Source organism: Dicentrarchus labrax, unplaced genomic scaffold (assembly GCF_905237075.1).
Source record: "Dicentrarchus labrax unplaced genomic scaffold, dlabrax2021, whole genome shotgun sequence".
NCBI lineage: Eukaryota > Metazoa > Chordata > Actinopteri > Moronidae > Dicentrarchus > Dicentrarchus labrax.
Genome location: NW_026136710.1, coordinates 2,841,024 through 2,859,688, shown reverse-complemented (window position 1 = coordinate 2,859,688; position 18,665 = coordinate 2,841,024). Strand labels below are relative to the sequence as shown.

Below are 18,665 nucleotides of genomic sequence, written 5' to 3'. Positions count from 1 at the left end.
ATGGAAATGGATTAGCTCTAGGAAAACCCACTCTCTATTTGAATATTTGTCCGTTTGGTTGGACCACAAACTGGAATTAAATGGATGTATTTTTTTATTTTTTTATTATTTTGTAGTATAATTTTTTTTCTTTTTCTTGTATCTGGAGTTCTTGGAAGTTATAATGCTTGTCAAATTCATGTTTTTGCAATAAAAAAAAAAACCCACAACTGTTTGTGTTGACGTGATGGTTTGATCATGTGACATGCGCGGTGGACTCCGGAATGTTTCGCTTTGACGCTTGCGGCAGCGGTAGCGGCAGCGGCAGCGGCAGCGGCGGTGGGGGAGCCTTCAAAGCGTCTTCAAAAAGCCTGACAAAAGATTAAATGGATGTTTTTTTTTTACCTTTTTAATTTATTTGGTTATTCTATTTGTTTATTTTTCATATTTCATTGTTGTCTTATATTTATTTAATTTTTTTGTCTTGTACTTGTACATGTAAATTGTTATCTGGATTCTATTTTTCTCGGAAGATATAATGTTTGTTAAATTCTTGTTTTGCAATAAAAACAAAACAAAAAAAAAAACACAACTTTTTGTGTTGATGTGATCATGTGACATGCGCGGTGGACTCCGGAATGTTTCGCTTTGACGCCTTCGCGGCAGCGGCAGCGGCAGCGGCGGACCCTTCGATGAGCCTCTACGAACTCTCCGGAGACGTTTTTCCGCGCCGCTTACCGCTTGTGCCGCTGTACTCATAAAACAAGCTGTCAAATGAGCATGCGCGGAGTGAAAGTGATAGGACTCTTTAATTTGTGTCACACTGTTTGCCGGACGGCCCGAGCTCTGTGGCTTTATTGAAAGCGGGGCGAAGCGGCGGCGAAGAACGGCCGCCCAGGGTGTAAAAATCCGCGCACCCCTCTATTTTGTCGCATGTTTGGTGACGTCCAATAATCGACTCGCTGTTCAGTCTCCGGGGCCGAGGCCTAGAGACTTTTCTTTTTTCGGGGGGTAAAACGCTCCCGCTCTCAAACACGGAGCCCCGGTGCCCGGACGTCGCCGCCCGTACTCAGCGGCTGTGAGCCGATGAAGCTCTTCAACCGGTGATCGAAGCGGAAACGGTCGGAGAACGTTCGCCAGCTAATTGAAGCTAACTGCTAACTGCCAGCGAGGAAGTGAGGAAGGAGGAAAAAAAAACAAAAAAATGACATCTCGGAGGTAAGAGAAGAAGAGGAGGAGGAGGAGGAGGAGGAGGTGGTGGTGGTGGGGGGGGGGAGCTGTCTGGAAAACAATGTCTGCTGCTTATGTTAGCTGAGCTGAGCTAACTTTAACCAGCTGTTTGTGGATGTTGGTGTGTCCGTAAACAAGCTGTAAACAACAACAACAACAACAACAACAACAACGACTGATGGGCAGTGGAGGAGCTCGCTTCATTTAGTTAGCACACAGCCCCGGTCTGAAGGTGTTCAACTGCTTGTTTAACACCCTCACACGTGAGACAGCAGCTGTAGGTGTCTGTGTGCACAGAGCAGAGGAGGGGATGCTGTGTGGAGGGACAGACAGGCAGGCAGACAGACAGACAGGCAGACAGACAGACAGTGCTGGGTAAACAAAGCACAAATTAAAAGGGGGAAAAGTAGGTAAACAGGAATTCTGATGAGTTAAAGAGACCAGAAATCAGTCAGTCACACTTTCATTCAGTTTGAGTGTAAGTTTATTTAATTTTAAATGAAGGTAGGTTTAAAGGTCAGAAGCAGGTTTATTGCCTTTGGTGAGTTGGTGCATGACATTAAAAAAACAAAAAACAAAAACACACCTCATATTGCGGTTATCTGTGCATCACACGTTTAAAAACTCTTCAGATCACGAGGATGTTTTCATTAAATCTGGAGACGTGCAGCACTACAGTACTTTCATTATAATGCCGATTGTGCAGCCCTGCAGTTAAACTAAAGATAGAGACAATAAAAGGAAGATCATACAAATGTGTATAAAGAGAGAGAGAATATGTACAGTATGGTTGGATACTAAGATAAACGAGTGAAGAGCTGTGCAGGAATGTGCAAATAACTGACCGGGACGTGTAAAAATATTTGTAAAGTGCAAAGATAAAATCTGAGGAAATAGAATATAATGATAAAAATGACAATAAAAGACAATATTATTGATTTTTACAGAACTTTACTGGATGCTAAGCTTTTTTTTCTGTTGTGTTTGTTACCCGGAGAATCACAGTAAAAACGAACGAGCATTTATAGACTTGTTGTTATCAATCGTTCCATTAGAAATAATAACGTGCATGTTTTAAGGATAAACAGCAGGTATTTGAGAAGGAGTCCCTTCATTAATTACATCAAGGATTTAGATTTAACAGGCAGTAAAGTGGATGATTAATCTTTGTCGACGGTGCAGTTCCTAAACTTCTTCTAAATATTGGTTTTATTTTGATTTATATGAATGTAAAAGGCTGTATTTCAAGTTGTTAAACACACAATAATAAGAATAATAGTGCCGTTATGGTGCAGTTGTAGTTTTGCACACTGGTTTTTAGTTGCATTATCAGTATTTTTGAGGATGCAGACACTCAGCTGAAGCAGTGGAAAGTAAATACAGTGCACTATATGGTAAAACGCTATATATAAAAGCTATTTTGGACTGAGGCCAATCATTGTTTATCTCCTCTTTCAGGTGGTTTCACCCCAACATCACTGGTGTGGAGGCTGAAAACCTCCTGCTGACCCGAGGAGTGGATGGGAGCTTTTTAGCCCGGCCCAGTAAGAGTAATCCAGGAGACTTCACCCTCTCTGTACGGTAAGTGATGGCAACCCCAATGAGCGTACAATGCGACACGCACAACAGGATACTGTATGATGCTGGAAACTATTAAATAAACAGTCTGCTGAGTCTGTTTCAGAGGGTTTGCTTCATGTTTTTTTTTTATATTTTCTCTTATTTTGAAAGTATTCTTGTTGCCTCCACTTCTGTTGGTGCACAAGTGTGAAAGGCTTTCATTAGAGGCTGTTATTTAGTGGGTTTTATTGGTAAAAAAAAGAGTCATTTTAGTTTATTTAATAGTCTTTCTGAATGGGGCTTTATAGATTTTAGATAGAATAGCAATCAACGAGTAGAAATTATAACATTTAAAGGGTTTTAGAGGATGGGATTCATGATCCTAAATGTACCACAAACAAAAAAAGGTATAGAGATAGAGTATATGTAGTCAAACCCTTCTGCTCAGGACTAAACTAACACATAGTTAGCAACTAGCTGGTGAAGATAAAGAGCCAGATATTTCACTCAGGAGTTGGTGAAGATGAGAATAAATAAATGTTGGACACAAACACGACTCCAAATGAGTGATAATGTTTGCTCGTACATTTGGGATGAGAACTTTATGAGCTGATGTGAGGTGTTTTCAGCTTGTTCATCTGTCTCCGAGGGGCCTTAAAAATCAATGAATGCAGCTTTAACTGTGCTGTAATATTCACACTATTAATGAAAGCTACAATAAAACACACTTAAAGCTCCGTCTTAAAGCACGAGCTGTGTCGAGTGATGGTGGGAATCCAGCTTTATCCGAAGAAGGAAGACCAACTTTAACTAATAAGAAAAAGTTTGTGGTTTTTATCTCAGAGCCTGTCGAGTCATAAATTTTTCAGATGAAGTATCATTAACTCGGTTTAGCTGATGTAGCCGATGTTATTTTTGTAACAGTCTCATATTTTAGCCGTTACAGTCTCTCATCTCACACCATATTTACTTCCTATGGAAACAAAACAAGTCATGCTCCTCTTGTGGAAACGGAGACATTTCCACAAGAGGAGACTGGTCCCTGCTGGTTCAAACCGGCACACGTCTGTCTCTCTTTCTGTGCACATTCTGCCAGACTTAACCATAAGTCATTCAAAAGTTTCTTGCTACCGAGCTTCAGATCTGCCACAAGTTCTCCTTTTTCTGTTTTTTTTTTCGATATAATGGTGGTCTCCTACGATGACTCAACACAGTTCGTGCTGTCTATCTGGTTTGTGTCACACAATGTTAAGCCAATGTTGAATCCCAGTGTCATCGCTTTGCCTTCTCACAGTTTTTTTTTTTTTTGTGTGTGTGTGTGTCTCTCACCTCTTGCAAATAGCAGATGGTAACCGTGTTGTTCGTGGTGCGTGTGACTTTGTGTCTACTTATAACTTTGCTCATTTCAATCACAATACATGAACTCTGCATCAGAACAAACACACAATAATGATGCAATTTCCGGCTGCAACTAAGGATTGTTTTTCAGTTTCAGTTAATTTTCTGATTATTTTCTTGATTAATTGCTGATCTGTAATATGTCATTTAGAGCTGCGACGATTAGACAAGTAATTGGTTAGTCGAGTGGCAGAAAAATTTGTTATTTTTCATGTAAAAATGGCAGAAAATGCTGTTTTTCTCTTCTCTGTTTTATATCATATTACAGATCCCCTCCAGACATATTTAATTTCCACATTAAAATCCCTAAAAAGACCCCAGAATCTATCACATCCATCCATCACAAGATGTCTCTTCACTGTAAAGTCCATTCTCAGTGTCTGTGGCTTCAAGTTTCTACATCACACTTGTAGAAGTTGCATACTGGACCATTTTATAGAAGAAACAGTCAATCAATTAATCTAGAAAATATATTTAATGGTTGCAGCAATGTCATTTAACTTAACAGATATTCAGTTTCCTCACATTTGAGAAGTTGAAGATGTGTAAATGTTTTGTTTGTTGATTTTTGCTTGAAAACAGACAATTTAATTATTAAATTAGTTGCAGATAATCTCGATCAACTAATCTATTCATCAACTAATTGTTTAATCTCTAGATGAAATTATAAAGCCTCAGTTTGGACCAGCTCGCACAGATATTTTTAGTCATTTTCTGTCAAAATATGGACACATTATGAGTCTGCAGCACGGCTGTATCTTTGAGAGTTTCATCCATTTAACTAAATACACACGAAACTTTAACAGCTAATCCGGTGCCATGCTGACTGCTTATGTGAGATTAGGTGAGAAAGATACTTTACATTTAATTGCAAGGCACATACTCTTCCTTTTGGTTTGTTTCCTTGCTGCTGATGTTCTTTCTCCCTGATGGCAACATTTCTCTAAATGTTTGTGCTTTTTTATTTGTATGTTTTCCTGCAGGCGAAATGGAGCCGTCACCCATATTAAGATCCAGAACACAGGAGACTACTATGACCTTTATGGAGGGGAGAAGTTTGCCACTCTGGCAGAACTGGTGCAGTATTACATGGAGCATCATGGGCAGCTGAAAGAGAAAAACGGAGATGTTATTGAGCTCAAGTATCCACTCAACTGTGCGGACCCCACCTCAGAGAGGTTAGTGGTGATGTTATGTTTCGGTGCTTGAATTTCCATATTTTCTGAGTGCTTTAATATAAAGTGGATTGCAGATTTTTTATGGTGTGTAACAAGGAGAGAAGTTGCTATCAGACAAATTGAGTAACCAGTGTTAAGGATCCTTTTGTTGAAGGCAAAAAAAAAAAAGTTTCCCAACCAAATATGCTACATATCCTCAACCAGACTTATTGTGAAAATGTAGTTTTTCTTCCTGAAAAAGAGGAACTGAATGTGTAGTGGTTATCGACCCAAACCATGTTCCCATAACATTTATCCACATTTAATTTTCTCCGGATAGAGCACGTACAAATTTTACTGCCAGCTGCTCTGTTATCTATGAAAAATAATATGCACGAGTAAAGAAAGTTCACCCCGACTAAAGTCAGAAGAAATTATTACATTTTTGTGATATATATATATATATATATATATATATAATATATAAAATTAGGTTTATTCATCTTCAGGGAAACTGAGCAGTGGTACTACATGACACAGCTCATAATAATAATCTTTATTTATAGAGCATGTTACAAAGTGCTTCACAAAAAAACTAAAATAAAACACAAGCTATAAAATCATCAGTTTTTAAATAAAAAATTCAACCAGATGAAAGAAGAAAACTGATGAAAACAGAAGAAATACAGGAAATAAAAGACAATTCAAAGAAACGGTAAATTCAAGTAAAACCAGGAATCAGCAAAAAATCATATTAAATGAGTGAGGAAATTGATGTGTTCACGTGTGATGCATCAGGAAGTATTGCAGTAGTTCACTTCGGGGAAATTGATCGGATCAGCACATCTGGAATTTAAAAAAAAGAGAAAAGTAGAGACAAACAGAGAAAGAGAAACACTATGTCCTCTACAGTATCTCAAACACATTGATTGTGTATTGAAAACGTTTTCTGCTATTTGGTGTCGAGGCAGGTTGAAATAAGGCGGCACATTTGTTCCAAATAAGGCTTTTCATAATAGATTAATCCGCAGATTAATTGTTCGGTCTGTAATTTATCTTCAGATAGCTCGTTTTGTCCAACTAACAGTCCAAAAATCCAAAGATATTCAGTTTATTATCGTATCAGAAACTGGAACCGGAGAATGTTTAGGCTTAAAAAAAAAGTGATTATCAGTTATCAGAATGGTTGCCGATCAAGTTTCTGTTCATTGACTAATCGTTTGTTAGACTAATTGTTTCAGCTCATCCTCCATAAAGGACTGTTGTTGCTTTGTTGTTAGCTGTCATGCTACAATAAAAGGATTTTGTGCTTTTAGCTTGAGTTTTGTGCTGCCGCTGCTACCTGAGGATTAGACGTATCTGGGGCGTTTTACTATTAAAGCGTGAAAACAAAACAACCTTTAATGTTACCGAAATATTACCTCGGCTGACTCTCACCATCAGACACACAGTGTGAGCAGCGAGGAGGCTGATGCAACTCACAGCAAAACTTTCTTGCAGCTACATCTTGGTGTTAAAACCAGCTGCGCACAGAGGACCGATGAGCTCTTCTCCGAGGAATTCACATGCAGAATTAAAGTCAGATTTTATAGTTACACTCCAAAGCGAAATCAAAGCATTTTACAATAATCTCAAACAATAAACAAGCAGTTGCTTTGGGGTTAATATAATGTCATTAACCATGCTTGTAAACAATGAACATCCTCCCCGACTACATGTAAACAGAGAGCCATTAAAGTTCATCCCGCTCTCCGCTGGAAGCCAGTGTTTCATTATGTGAAGTGCTCTTTAGTGAGTCCGGTCCAAGCGAACAGCATTTCACCGTCTCTTTCACCAGATGGTTCCACGGGCACTTGTCGGGCAGGGAGGCGGAGAAGCTGCTGACGGAGAAAGGCAAGAACGGCAGCTTCCTGGTGAGGGAGAGCCAGAGCCACCCGGGGGATTTCGTTCTGTCCGTCCGTACGGGAGACGACAAGACGGACAGCAGTGACAGCAAACCCAAAGTCACTCACGTCATGATCCGCTGCCAGGTGAACACGCCCCTCATTACACACATCCTCTTCATCAGAATATATATAGAAGTGTTACTGGTAAACGTGTGTGTGTGTGTGTGTGTGTGTGTGTGTGTGTAGAGGTTTAAAAAAATAAAGTTTTTTTTTAATGTAACAGCAAGAAAACATATAACAACACAAACAGAGGGGCAACAGACAACGTAGATGTAAAGATCTAATCCTTCAGGAAGCGTCATGAGGCACTGGTTTCTGTACGATCGGGTTCTACCGGACCGAATCACAATACAGGTGTCGGGTGCCTTGTTTCAGTACCAGAACTGTCTATTAAGATAGTTGCCCTCTTATGCGGATGTTGCAGCAAGGAATGTCAGGCCTCAGCTGCAGCAGGTTGAGCGTTATTCAGTCTGGCTGTTGTACATTCCACATTTACTATCTGCACTAGATTATTTATGCAGACTGATTGCACACAGATATCAGGTATAATCCAGGATTGTTTTCTTGGCGAGTGTGCACATGACAAAGAGGGCGAGAGGAGAGATCTTTACACACAATGTAGTGATTCCACTTAAAGTTTAACTAAACCTGAGCTGGTGCTTCTCATAACCTGAACCTCTGTGAACCTGTAAGGCTTTGGTTCGAGGTTCTTCTTCGTGCTTCCGCTGCGTTTTACGAACTGAAAAGGTTTCATTTTCGCGCACCGTTTGGTAGACGAGGGCAATTGTGGGACAGACAACGGTGGAATAAGTGCGGCTATTATTGATTTTCTTTCATGTTTACATGATAAACGTCAGTATGATTAAAGTAATGGAAGGGAGGAGGAGGTGGTGGACAGACTGGCACCAGACCAGCTGTGTCTCTGAAGACAGGTGGCTGCCCCGAAGGAGGTGTTAGCAGCTGGCGGTCCCGCTCGCTCTCCGTTCTGAACCGTCAAACCAGCCCTCTGCTCGATTCGCTCCTCAACCACAAGACGAGGAAAGAAACCGGGAAAATCAGTTTTTTAACATTTGTTTTTTCTTTCAAGAGAAAAAACAAAGAAAAAGAATTAAAAATAGTAGCGTACTTCCCCACGCTGTGCAAACAATCTACAGTTTACAGTTTACAGCTTTCTATTTAAGAGGATTAAGTATGACCTCCTGAGCCTAAACGCCTGAATTTAGTTCCAGGAAGTCGTCCCCAACGCGGACTACAGTGGAAACAAAAGCAGAACCTGTGGTAGTGGCTACACTGTAAGTCACAGGTCATTAAGTTCCCATAATGGAAGAGACCTGCAAGCACTGAACATTTACACATTTATAAAATTCACATTATTATAAGTAGATCTATTGTGAGTATTGGTGGATTCGCTGTCACCAGGCTGCTACAGTGGCTGTAATGTAAACACGTCGTCTGGTTTCCTGTGAACACGGTTTCTCTTGTCACCTGGTTTCTTGTGTAAGCGTTGTGATTGTCTCTTGACATTGAGTCTGGTCTGTCGAACTCAATGTAGCTCTGGCTTCTTCTTTAGCATGACCTGAAGTACGACGTGGGTGGAGGGGAGAAGTTTGACTCCCTCACCGACTTGGTAGAGCACTACAAAAAGAACCCCATGGTGGAGACTCTGGGCACTGTGCTCCAGCTCAAACAGGTACCTCCCCCCCCCCCACAAATATTCACTTTTACCGTCAGGCAGCGTTTCCTAATTGTAATTTCTGTGCTTTTCTCCTCCCCAGCCCCTGAACACTACTCGTATTAACGCTGCAGAGATTGAAAGTCGCGTTCGGGAGCTGAGCAAACTAGCGGAAGCCACAGACAAGGTCAAACAGGGCTTCTGGGAAGAATTTGAGGTGAGTGGTTCTGTTGTTGTTGTCAAAGTGTGTGTGTGTGTGTGTGTGTGAATTCTTTATCATGCATTGTTGGTCGGAAATAGCATGTTTAGATTTGACTCCCTTCTCTCTTTTTGTTTTTTTTGTTTTTGTTTTCCTCCTTCCAGACTTTGCAGCAACAAGAGTGCAAGCTGCTCTACAGCCGCAAAGAAGGCCAGAGAGCAGAGAACAAAAACAAGAACAGATACAAGAACATTCTGCCTTGTAAGAAACCCTGACTGCTCTTTCACCTCTCAGCTGAACAGTGCAGGCTTTTAGCACATTAAAGGTCCAGTGTGTAACATTTAGGAGGATCTATTGGCATTAATGGAATATAATATTCATGTTTTCATTAGTGTATAATCACTACAGCTACACCGCTAGATGCCACTAAATCCTACACGGATGTACGGATTAAACAAGCTAGAGCTGTTGATAATTGAGCTTTAGAGATGCTGGTGGGCAGATTAAGTTATTGTTGGACCGGTTCTCCCCGTTTACAGTCTTTGTGCTAAGCTAGGCTAACCGGCTCCTGGTTAGAACATTATATTTAATGGACAAACGTGAGAATGGTATCAAAGTTCTAGTATAAATCTCTATAAGAAAGCAAGTAAAGGTATTTCCCCAAATAGCCAAACTTATGCTGGATTTAAATTTAAGTTATCAGCCTTCACATGATGGGATTTTAACTGTTTTTGTTTCTGTTTCCAGTCGACCACACTCGTGTGGTGCTGAATGACAGGGACCCTAATGAGCCAGGCTCTGACTACATCAACGCCAATATCATCATGGTAGTATCTGCTGTCATGGTAAACTCCCTTCATCCTCAGGGACACACAAACACAAATACACACACACACTCACACACTCACACATCATTTATTCTGTACTTGATCATATGTATAAGATGTTGTACTGGTCATTCTGTGCTCTTGTTTTGACTCCATGTGCTGTATTTCTGCTCATTTTGAGTATTCACCCCGACCTGTGATGTGTGTCTGTGTGTGTGCAGCCGGAGCTGGACTCTAAGTGTAACAGTACCAAGGTGAAGAAGAGCTACATCGCCACTCAGGGCTGTCTGCAGAACACCATCAGTGACTTCTGGAGGATGGTGTTTCAGGAGAACTCTCGAGTCATTGTTATGACCACCAAAGAGGTGGAGAGAGGAAAGGTGAGCAAAAGTTCAGTTCACCCGGAAACCAATCGGACTGTTTTTTTAAAACATTTTTGTAGTTTTGTGGTAGAACTTTTCTTATTCCTGAAGTTAAATAACAAAGCACAGACTGTGGAACATTGTTGCACCAATACATTTCAATGCAGGTACAATTTATTAATAAAATCAGGGTTTGATTTGTAAGAAAAATACCCATCACAGTCTTCCAGAGCCAAGGTGATGTCTTCAAAGTTCTTGTTTAAAAGCTAAAGATAATGAGTTTATAATCATAGAAGACAAAGAAAACAAGGAAATAATCACATTAGAAGAAGCTGGAACCAGAGAATTTTAGGCATTTTTGCTTTCAAATCAAAAGTATTTCTCTATAACATTAAATGTTAATGACTTACTGACTAACAATTACAGTTATTATATTGAATTTAACACTCAAACACTCATCAGGACTGTGAAGGTGTGGTTTGACCAGATTTGATTTGACCTTTGGACACCTGGCTGAGAGAGAAACAAGGACAGAAACATTAAGACAGAAATATAAAGTGAAATAACTAGAACTGTCCTAATTCGGACAAACTAAACTAGATTGATTTTCTTCGTCTGATACTTGATAGCATTGACCTACATAGTGAGTGTTATTGTGTCTCTGCAGAGTAAGTGTGTGAAGTACTGGCCGGACATGTCGGCTCTGAAGGAGTACGGAGCGATGCGCGTTCGCAATGTCAGAGAGACGGCTGCACACGACTACATCTTAAGAGAACTCAAACTGTCCAAAGTCGGGCAGGTAAGTTGTGTTTGTGGAGGCTCATAAATGTTTTAATTGATTTCTTGTTGTTTTAAGAGTTATGTCAGACCATTGGAGGAAATATAATTTTAAATAGGTGGTGTAATTCATATCTGCTTGTCAGTTTGTAGAATTAAAAAAAAGGAAATTCCAGTTCTATATACCGTAGATGCAGTTTTCATTAGATGGCACTAGTGGGCGTTTGAAGTGTACATTTGAATTAACATAAGATGCATGTTGTCCATGATTGCTGCTGCACATGCTCCCCAAAATAGATCTGTTTTTAAATGCTGAATTTTCAAGTGAAGGTTGTTCTGAGTTTTTCAATTGACTTTAAACTTTGCTGTTTTATACCAACAGAAAAATTCTACTTTTCATCTGTTCAGATGACAGACGAAATGAAATAATTATTTATCAGCATTTCACTGTATGGATTTGAGAAAAATCCAACTTCACAGAATTACATAACAATAACTGTAAATTTAAAAGCTGTTAAATTAAAGGAATAGTCTGCTAATATTCTATATTTTTATTGGTGTTACACAACGTTATACAGCGTCCTGCTTCCCCAAACACTCACTAGAGCTTCAAATGTGTATTTCTACAGAAAAGAATCGCACACAAATGCAAGTGTTTATTCCTGTTTGAGTGAGCTAAAAACTACAAAACCTATTTAGCCCTTTGAAAAATGAAAATAAATATTAAAGACCTTTTTTTAAAGATGTCGTCAGTAGGAACCAGTGGGTTGTATAGAATGAACAGAAGTTGGAAAGCACTGAGAGACGGACTAACACTGTGTTAGTTGGTTTAAACAAAAATCTAGACTAACACCAGCCTTATCTCTCAGTAGTCATGTAATTAAACTGAAGCTCTCTGGTTACTCACTGTATGTTCAAAGTTGTTCTTCACTTGCGTGTTTTCAGGGCAACACAGAACGCACAGTTTGGCAGTACCACTTCAGGGCCTGGCCGGACCACGGAGTCCCCACTGACCCGGGAGGTGTACTCGACTTCTTAGAGGAGGTCAACCTGAAACAGGAGAGCATACTGGATGCTGGACCTATAGCGGTACACTGCAGGTACGCACGAGTCAAACCCTTCAGTGAACGAGCCATAAACCCGACAGTAACAGCGGAAGTGAGCATTAACACGTTAACTCAAACACTCTCTCTCATGTTCTTCAGTGCTGGGATCGGACGGACAGGAACGTTTATAGTGATTGACATCCTGATAGATGTGATCAGAGAAAAAGGTGAGCCTGCATGGTGCACACGGGTCCCATTTACATTTAAATACACATGAGATTTAACACACTTTTGTTTACATTTAGCCACATTTAGTGTTTTTGTTGGCCACATCGGAGTACAGTCGACAGGATTCAATGTTAATGGGTTTTTTATTTCATTTTCCCAGTTGCAAAAGTGGGTCAGACTTGACATTTTAACTTGTCCCTATACAAATAGTTTGATTTATTTGTGGTTATCAAATAACAATAGAGTCTAAAGTTTTTCAGAAACGTGACGTATCTTTTGAAAAGCCCTGTTTTATCCGCCTCGTTCTCAAACTTTGATTATAAATGTTGTCTTTATTACCTCCGGGGGGAAAAAAAGGTGTTTTAATTCTTTTTTTACCACTTGCTCAATCAGAAAAGTGAGTTGCTGGATTTACTAGCCCAACGTGGTATTTTACTTGCCCCTGGCGATTAGGCAGTCCTCGTTGTTGAGCCCTGATCTGTCTTGGTTTTTCCTTGGTTTCCACTCCAGTCCAGAGAGTGGTGGTAAAGTACCTGAAGCTCTAAACACCAAGACTGGTGACTTATGCACTTTAGCAGTTTAGTTGAGCAGGTACACAAACACGTGGATGAATCGTATCTATGAATCAATCTTCACAGGCTCCCACAGACTCTCTCAGAATCCGTGCCCTACCTGATTGCTATCCGATCTGTCCTAGAAGCATGAAGTGATTTAGTGTAAATAGGATCACACACACACACACACGTATCTGAAGATCTAATATCCACTGAGTTTATTTCAAAGGTTATGTTACCAATGCTAAGGATGCTTCAGTGTAAAATATTGTTTTCCTTCTTGCAGGGGTGGACTGCGACATCGACGTGCCAAAGACCATCCAGATGGTTCGTTCTCAGCGCTCTGGGATGGTGCAGACTGAGGCGCAGTACAGATTCATCTATATGGCTGTACAGCACTACATAGAAACCTTGCAGAGACGCATAGAGGAGGAGCAGGTGTGCGCAGCAGACAACGCCTCAAGTTCTCATTTCTGCTTTTTTTCCTCCCTCCTCTTAACCTTCCTCTGTTTTCTCCTCTGCAGAAAAGTAAGATTAAAGGGCGCGAGTACACCAACATTAAGTACTCTTTGTCTGACCTGACTGGGGGAGAGCAGAGCCCTTTGCCTCCTTGCACTCCTATTCCTACTCCCACCTGCACAGAGTAAGTAATACCTTCGGGCTGCTGCTGGAGGCTGTTTTACATTTTAAATCACCTTGTTGAGACAGTCCAGGCAGTAGTTTCTCATGAAAGTGTGTGTGTGATTGTGTGTGTGTGTGTGTGTGTGTGTGTTGTTGGCAGGATGAGGGACGACAGCTCCAGAGTGTATGAGAATGTGGGCCTGATGCAACAGCAGAAGAGCTACAGATGAGATTCACCTTTGACCCCAGTGCTCTATCAGTTCCAGGTAAATGAAATAACAAGCTGCACATATAGAAAACAATACTATCAGGGTTCGAGTTAAAATCTGAGCTTCGTGGGGCAAAGTTAGAGGCGGAGTGTAGTAAAAACTGCCAGACAGCGGCGATGTTTTTCATGTTCTGCCGTATTCTTAAACACTGTAAGAGCTACAGATTAATTACATAAATTAACTCTTACAATCATACAAACGCAACTACAAGACACATAAAAAAGACACACAGATGAGCCTTAACTAAAACACGTATAACCTGAATCATATGCATACAAAAAGAACTGGAAAGTTAGCTGTGACTCTTCTCAGTGAATGAATGTTAGCATGAACGATACCGTTAAATTATACCACATTTCACTAAACACAGTCATAGAAATCCTACACACTGGTTCGGACAACATGTAAACAAGGAGGAAGTGTTGAGTTGAATGAAGATTAACAGAAAATTAAAACAGCAGCTAACAACAGTAGGAATAGTCTCTAATATAAGCCTGTATGGAGTAAAGGCCTGGTTCTCTCTCTGCAGTTACGCATTTAACCACAAGTATCGTCCTTTTTTATGTCTCCTTCAGGATCTCGATACCTGACAGTTTTTTCGCCAGCCACACCTTGACGCCTGAGACTTGACCGTAATGTCATGGAACAATGGAAAGAAAACACACACACACACACACACACACACACACACACACACACAAATCGTGAGAGAGACCAGACACCAGGGTCCTCCTGATCTCGCTCATCTTACACGAACATTCGCCCTCTAGTTGAATTCTAAACCACTGTGATCATCAGAAGAGCCTTTTGAGAAGCCTAACATGCTACTAAACCCTATTAAACCACAGTTTGGGTTTAGCCTTTGTAAAATCTCACCCCAACAAGGGCTGCAAACAGCGAGAACTCTCCTCAGAGGGAAAAACCTAGCTAACCTTTGCTCATCTCTCTTTTTTTTTTTCTGTTTTTTTGTTTTGTTTTTTTATTAACCAAAGGAAGATTATGTAGATTGTTTGTAGGCGGAAGTGAGGAGATTTTCTGAAAAAGGCGTGTGCCAAAACCACGAATGATTTTATCCACATTTCTCAGCCAATTAAAAAGTCTCTATTTTGGCCTGTTGAAGCCTTTAAAGCAGTGGGCGAGACGAGACCTTATTTGTGGACAAAAGTGGGGCAAAATTTCCAGTGATTATTGTCTAGTTTTCACTGTGTTATATAGAGTAATGTTTTTGAATGAAGAACTATTGGCATTGTAGTGTACTACCATATTTACTGTTGATTTGTAATCCACTAAACATGAATTCCTTTTTTTTTTTTTTTTTTTTTGCACCAGAACCGCCTCGAAAAGAAACTTAAACTTCCGGCTGTTCGGGGTGTGAATCTTTGTTGGGTTTAATATGCTTTTGTTGGGATACACGGTGTCTGTTAGTTAACCATTCCTGAGCTCAAGCCGAATGCCCTTATTGCTGCACTTTTATTTAGCAGCATAACAGTTACAGTGAAGCCTTGATTCACCTGGTGGATTTATAAATAATCTAATCTGGGGGGGTTTAAGAGAGCAGTTTCTGGGGAGGGGAGGGCGGTAGGGAGGGGAGGGCAGGGGGCACATGTTTGATTTCCACCTCCCTTTCATGCCTGCACTTCTATGTCAAAGTCAGTCTGATGACGTATTAAGATTTCAGGGGAGTCTGTTGTGTATCTCAGTCGCAGGCATCGCCACAGACGCACGGCTGCCAAAAAACTTTGTTTTTTTAAGTTGTTTTTTTTTTTTGTTTTTAAAGTGCATATTACTTTTTTTTCCACACTTATTTTTTTTTTAAGACAAATGCCTTTTTGTGTACCATTGCCTATTTTGAGCACCACATGTACTTAATTTTAAGAGTCACTGTTTTAAGAAGCAATCACACTTTTCTCAGCTTTGGCACTATAGATAGTCATTGTTGTGGTTATAGATTATTGGCCTTGTGATAGTCAGCTGGATTCAGTAGTTTATACACACTCACATGTACACACACACACACACACACCTATACAGGTTTCTATAGGAGAGTATTTTCTTGTCTTTCTGTTTCTGTTAATCAAAGTAAACGATTTAAAGGAATGTTTTGACATTTTTGGGGAAATTTTGACGCATTCGCTCTCTTGCAAAGAGTTAAGAGTAGAAAATCAATAACCACGCTCATGTCTGCAAGCTAAATATGAAGCTACAGCCAGTAGCTGATTAGCATAGCTTAGCATAAAGACTGGAAACAGGTGGAAACGGTTAGCCTGGCTCCGTCCAATGGTGTCAGTAAGACTCCAGCAAATCCCTGCTCCTGGCCAAGAAATAGTTTCAGCATGTAACCACCCTTAAAACCACAACTTTTTCACATTGATATGTTGTCAGTTGGGGTGAAAATATGAAGCCACTGTCAACAGCTGATTAGCTTAGCATAGCTTAAAGATTGGGCACAGCTCTGTACAAAGGTCCTACGACCTACTAGCAACCCCAGAGCTCACGACATAGCACATGTTGTCAGTCACAAGTTGTGGTCCAAACAAAGGTTTTACCCCCTTCTGAGAGAGCCAGGCTAGCTGTTTCCCCCTGCTTCCAGTCTTTACGCTAAGCTAAGCTAATCATCTGCGAGCTCTGCCTTCTATATGTAGCGTACAGTCATGAATGTGGAATCCATATATATATATATATATATTTTTATCTAACTCTCAGCAAGAAAACAAATGAGCATTTTTTCCCCCCAAAATGTCAAACTACTCATTCAGCGTCACAATCAGCTGCAGTATTTAGGGTCAGATGTTTCTTTTGGATCATTCAAGTGAGAATCCACAACACTCATTTCAAACGTGTGGCCTAAAGTATTTTCATTTTGTCAAGCCTTCCCAGCTTCTGCACACTTGCTCGCCGTCACTGCGCCTTGAGAAACTGCAGTCTTGCGATTGAACTTACTGTAACAGCGCTGACTCAGAATCTCTCAATGGAGAAAAAGGAAGAAGCGGCTCTCCTCTTTTTGCCTTGAGGGACAGTTCTCAACAACCACTGATCCAGGATTTGAACAGCTTCTTTTTCTGTAACATAAAAATAATAATAATCATGAAATCAGTGTTTCTTCGGGGGCTGCTTCCTCCCACCGGTGGACTCTTAACACCCGGCTGCTGCTTCACAGCAAGTGTTCTTTTGAAATGATTCTTCTCCTCCCGGGTGAACGCCATCCACTGACTGAGTTATGAGATCTTCTGTAGTGTGGTGTACTGTGTGCAGTTTTATCGTCAAACGGATGAGTTTGTACTTGTCTAATGTTTCGTGGAGTGCTTGCTTGTGGTGTTTCGTGTCCTGCGTGTGTGTGTGTGTGTGCGTGTGTGTGCGTGGATGTGTGTATGTGCTGTGAGAGTGCGGCTGCCTATCAGCCATATGTTCTTGGATACTTTCTTGTTTTTGTTTCTTCTTCCCAGATGATAAAACTGCTTTCCATTTATCATGTAAGCAATTTAGATGCATAGACGTGCCTTCTATGCATATGCCTATGTGTATGTGATAGCTATTAAAAAAAAAAAAAGGACAACGACAACAGAACAGTGCTCTTTAGTTCCACCGCCATTCAAGAACCTGTAACACTTAAATGTGAATTATTTCATCCTGAACAAAAAAGGAAAAAAAACGGTGATCGCAATGCAAACAAACTATATTTTTTAACATGTATATTGTACATGAGTACCTGGTAGAGGAGAATGTACTTACTAAAAACATATCTACTTGCCAATAAGATATACTGTATGTATATTCCTACAGCTTTCTCTCTGTGACACAGGGAGGGACCTCTCACAAAGCTTCAGAGGTTTATTGTATGACTTTCAATGCAGTTAACCATGTTAACTTCCTCAATAACAATAAATGGCAAGCTCATGCCACATTAAGACTGTCTTTTTGTGTGTGATTTACATATTTGTACAGGGGTCGCCGTCATTTAAACATGCTGAGACAATGTCTTGGTTCAGGGGAAGGAAACGGGTACAGTTTATGTGTTTTGATTTAAGAGATTAATTTCTTGATTCTCCTGTAAGTGGAACAAAGGAAATACATGTCAGCCACTAAGAATCTGTTAGAGGTCCAATAATTGAAGATAAAGTGCTCTGAAGAGGGCTTTTATGTTGAAAGGGTCAACTTCACCGCTAGATACCACTAAATCCTACGCACTGGTCCTTTTAAATGAAAATTATAAAAGGCAAGAGTAGCTCAAACACTGAAAGACACTAAATATATAGTGAAAGATTTAGTGAAAAGCTGAACTGGTGGTTAAAATGGAAGCACTGAAAGGAGTGTAAGTGGTGAAAAGAGATGAAGCCAGTTGAAATTTCAGTTTAAGTTCCTTTACATTTAATGACGATGAAGAGAAAGTAAAGTAAGAGTAGTGTAAGTAATTCGAGAAAAGAAGCGAGTTGACCTTTCACAAAGGTGTTAACACTGAATGCAGCTGAAGTGTCAATAAAAGTGAAAGGAGAAAGGTGTTCTCAGTGATAAACTGAGCTGGAAGAGTAAGAGATTAAAACAGTTGAAATCAAGAAATCAATATACTTGTAGTTGAAATGTCTAAGTGGAAGCACTAGAGATAATTCAAGTGTTAACTGTCAGCTGTGTAAATGTTAGTTAGTGTATAAACCCTGACAACAGTTGAAATGTCAGTTTAAATGTTAAATTAAACTATTTGAAGTGTTAAATGAAGAATAAATCAGTTCAAGTGTCCGTTGACTTGTGACTAATGGAAGAAGTGTTCAGTGTTACTGAAAGTGTAATCACTGAAAGCACTTGAAGTGTCGATATAAGTTAATAATGGTTGAATGGCTCTCCTGTT

At 40.1% G+C, this 18,665-nt stretch overlaps 1 protein-coding gene across 2 annotated transcripts; it reads left to right on the top strand.

Moving 5' to 3' along the window:
- The first annotated feature begins 990 nt into the window (after positions 1–990).
- ptpn11a (protein tyrosine phosphatase non-receptor type 11a) lies at positions 991–17,730 on the top strand. Of its 2 annotated transcripts, XM_051411800.1 has the most exons (16): positions 991–1,197; positions 2,668–2,790; positions 5,151–5,345; positions 7,162–7,354; positions 8,841–8,960; positions 9,046–9,159; positions 9,306–9,402; positions 9,889–9,986; positions 10,190–10,348; positions 10,998–11,129; positions 12,053–12,207; positions 12,313–12,380; positions 13,222–13,373; positions 13,460–13,578; positions 13,717–13,822; positions 14,401–17,730. In XM_051411800.1, exons 1-15 carry the CDS (start codon positions 1,184–1,186, stop codon positions 13,784–13,786), a joined length of 1,809 nt encoding a protein of 602 aa, XP_051267760.1. In that variant the 5' UTR covers positions 991–1,183; the 3' UTR covers positions 13,787–13,822; positions 14,401–17,730. The 2 variants fall into 2 exon arrangements, with proteins under 2 accessions (XP_051267760.1, XP_051267761.1); XM_051411801.1 differs by lacking the exon at positions 13,717–13,822.
- Positions 17,731–18,665: the final 935 nt, after the last annotated feature.

What these genes read in the sequence shown, in the direction of transcription:
- ptpn11a (XM_051411800.1), top strand. An exon ending in ATACAAGAACATTCTGCCTT is followed by an intron (nt 9,403 to 9,888) that starts GTAAGAAACCCT and finishes TTCTGTTTCCAG; the next exon opens with TCGACCACACTCGTGTGGTG. An exon ending in AGATGTGATCAGAGAAAAAG is followed by an intron (nt 12,381 to 13,221) that starts GTGAGCCTGCAT and finishes TCCTTCTTGCAG; the next exon opens with GGGTGGACTGCGACATCGAC.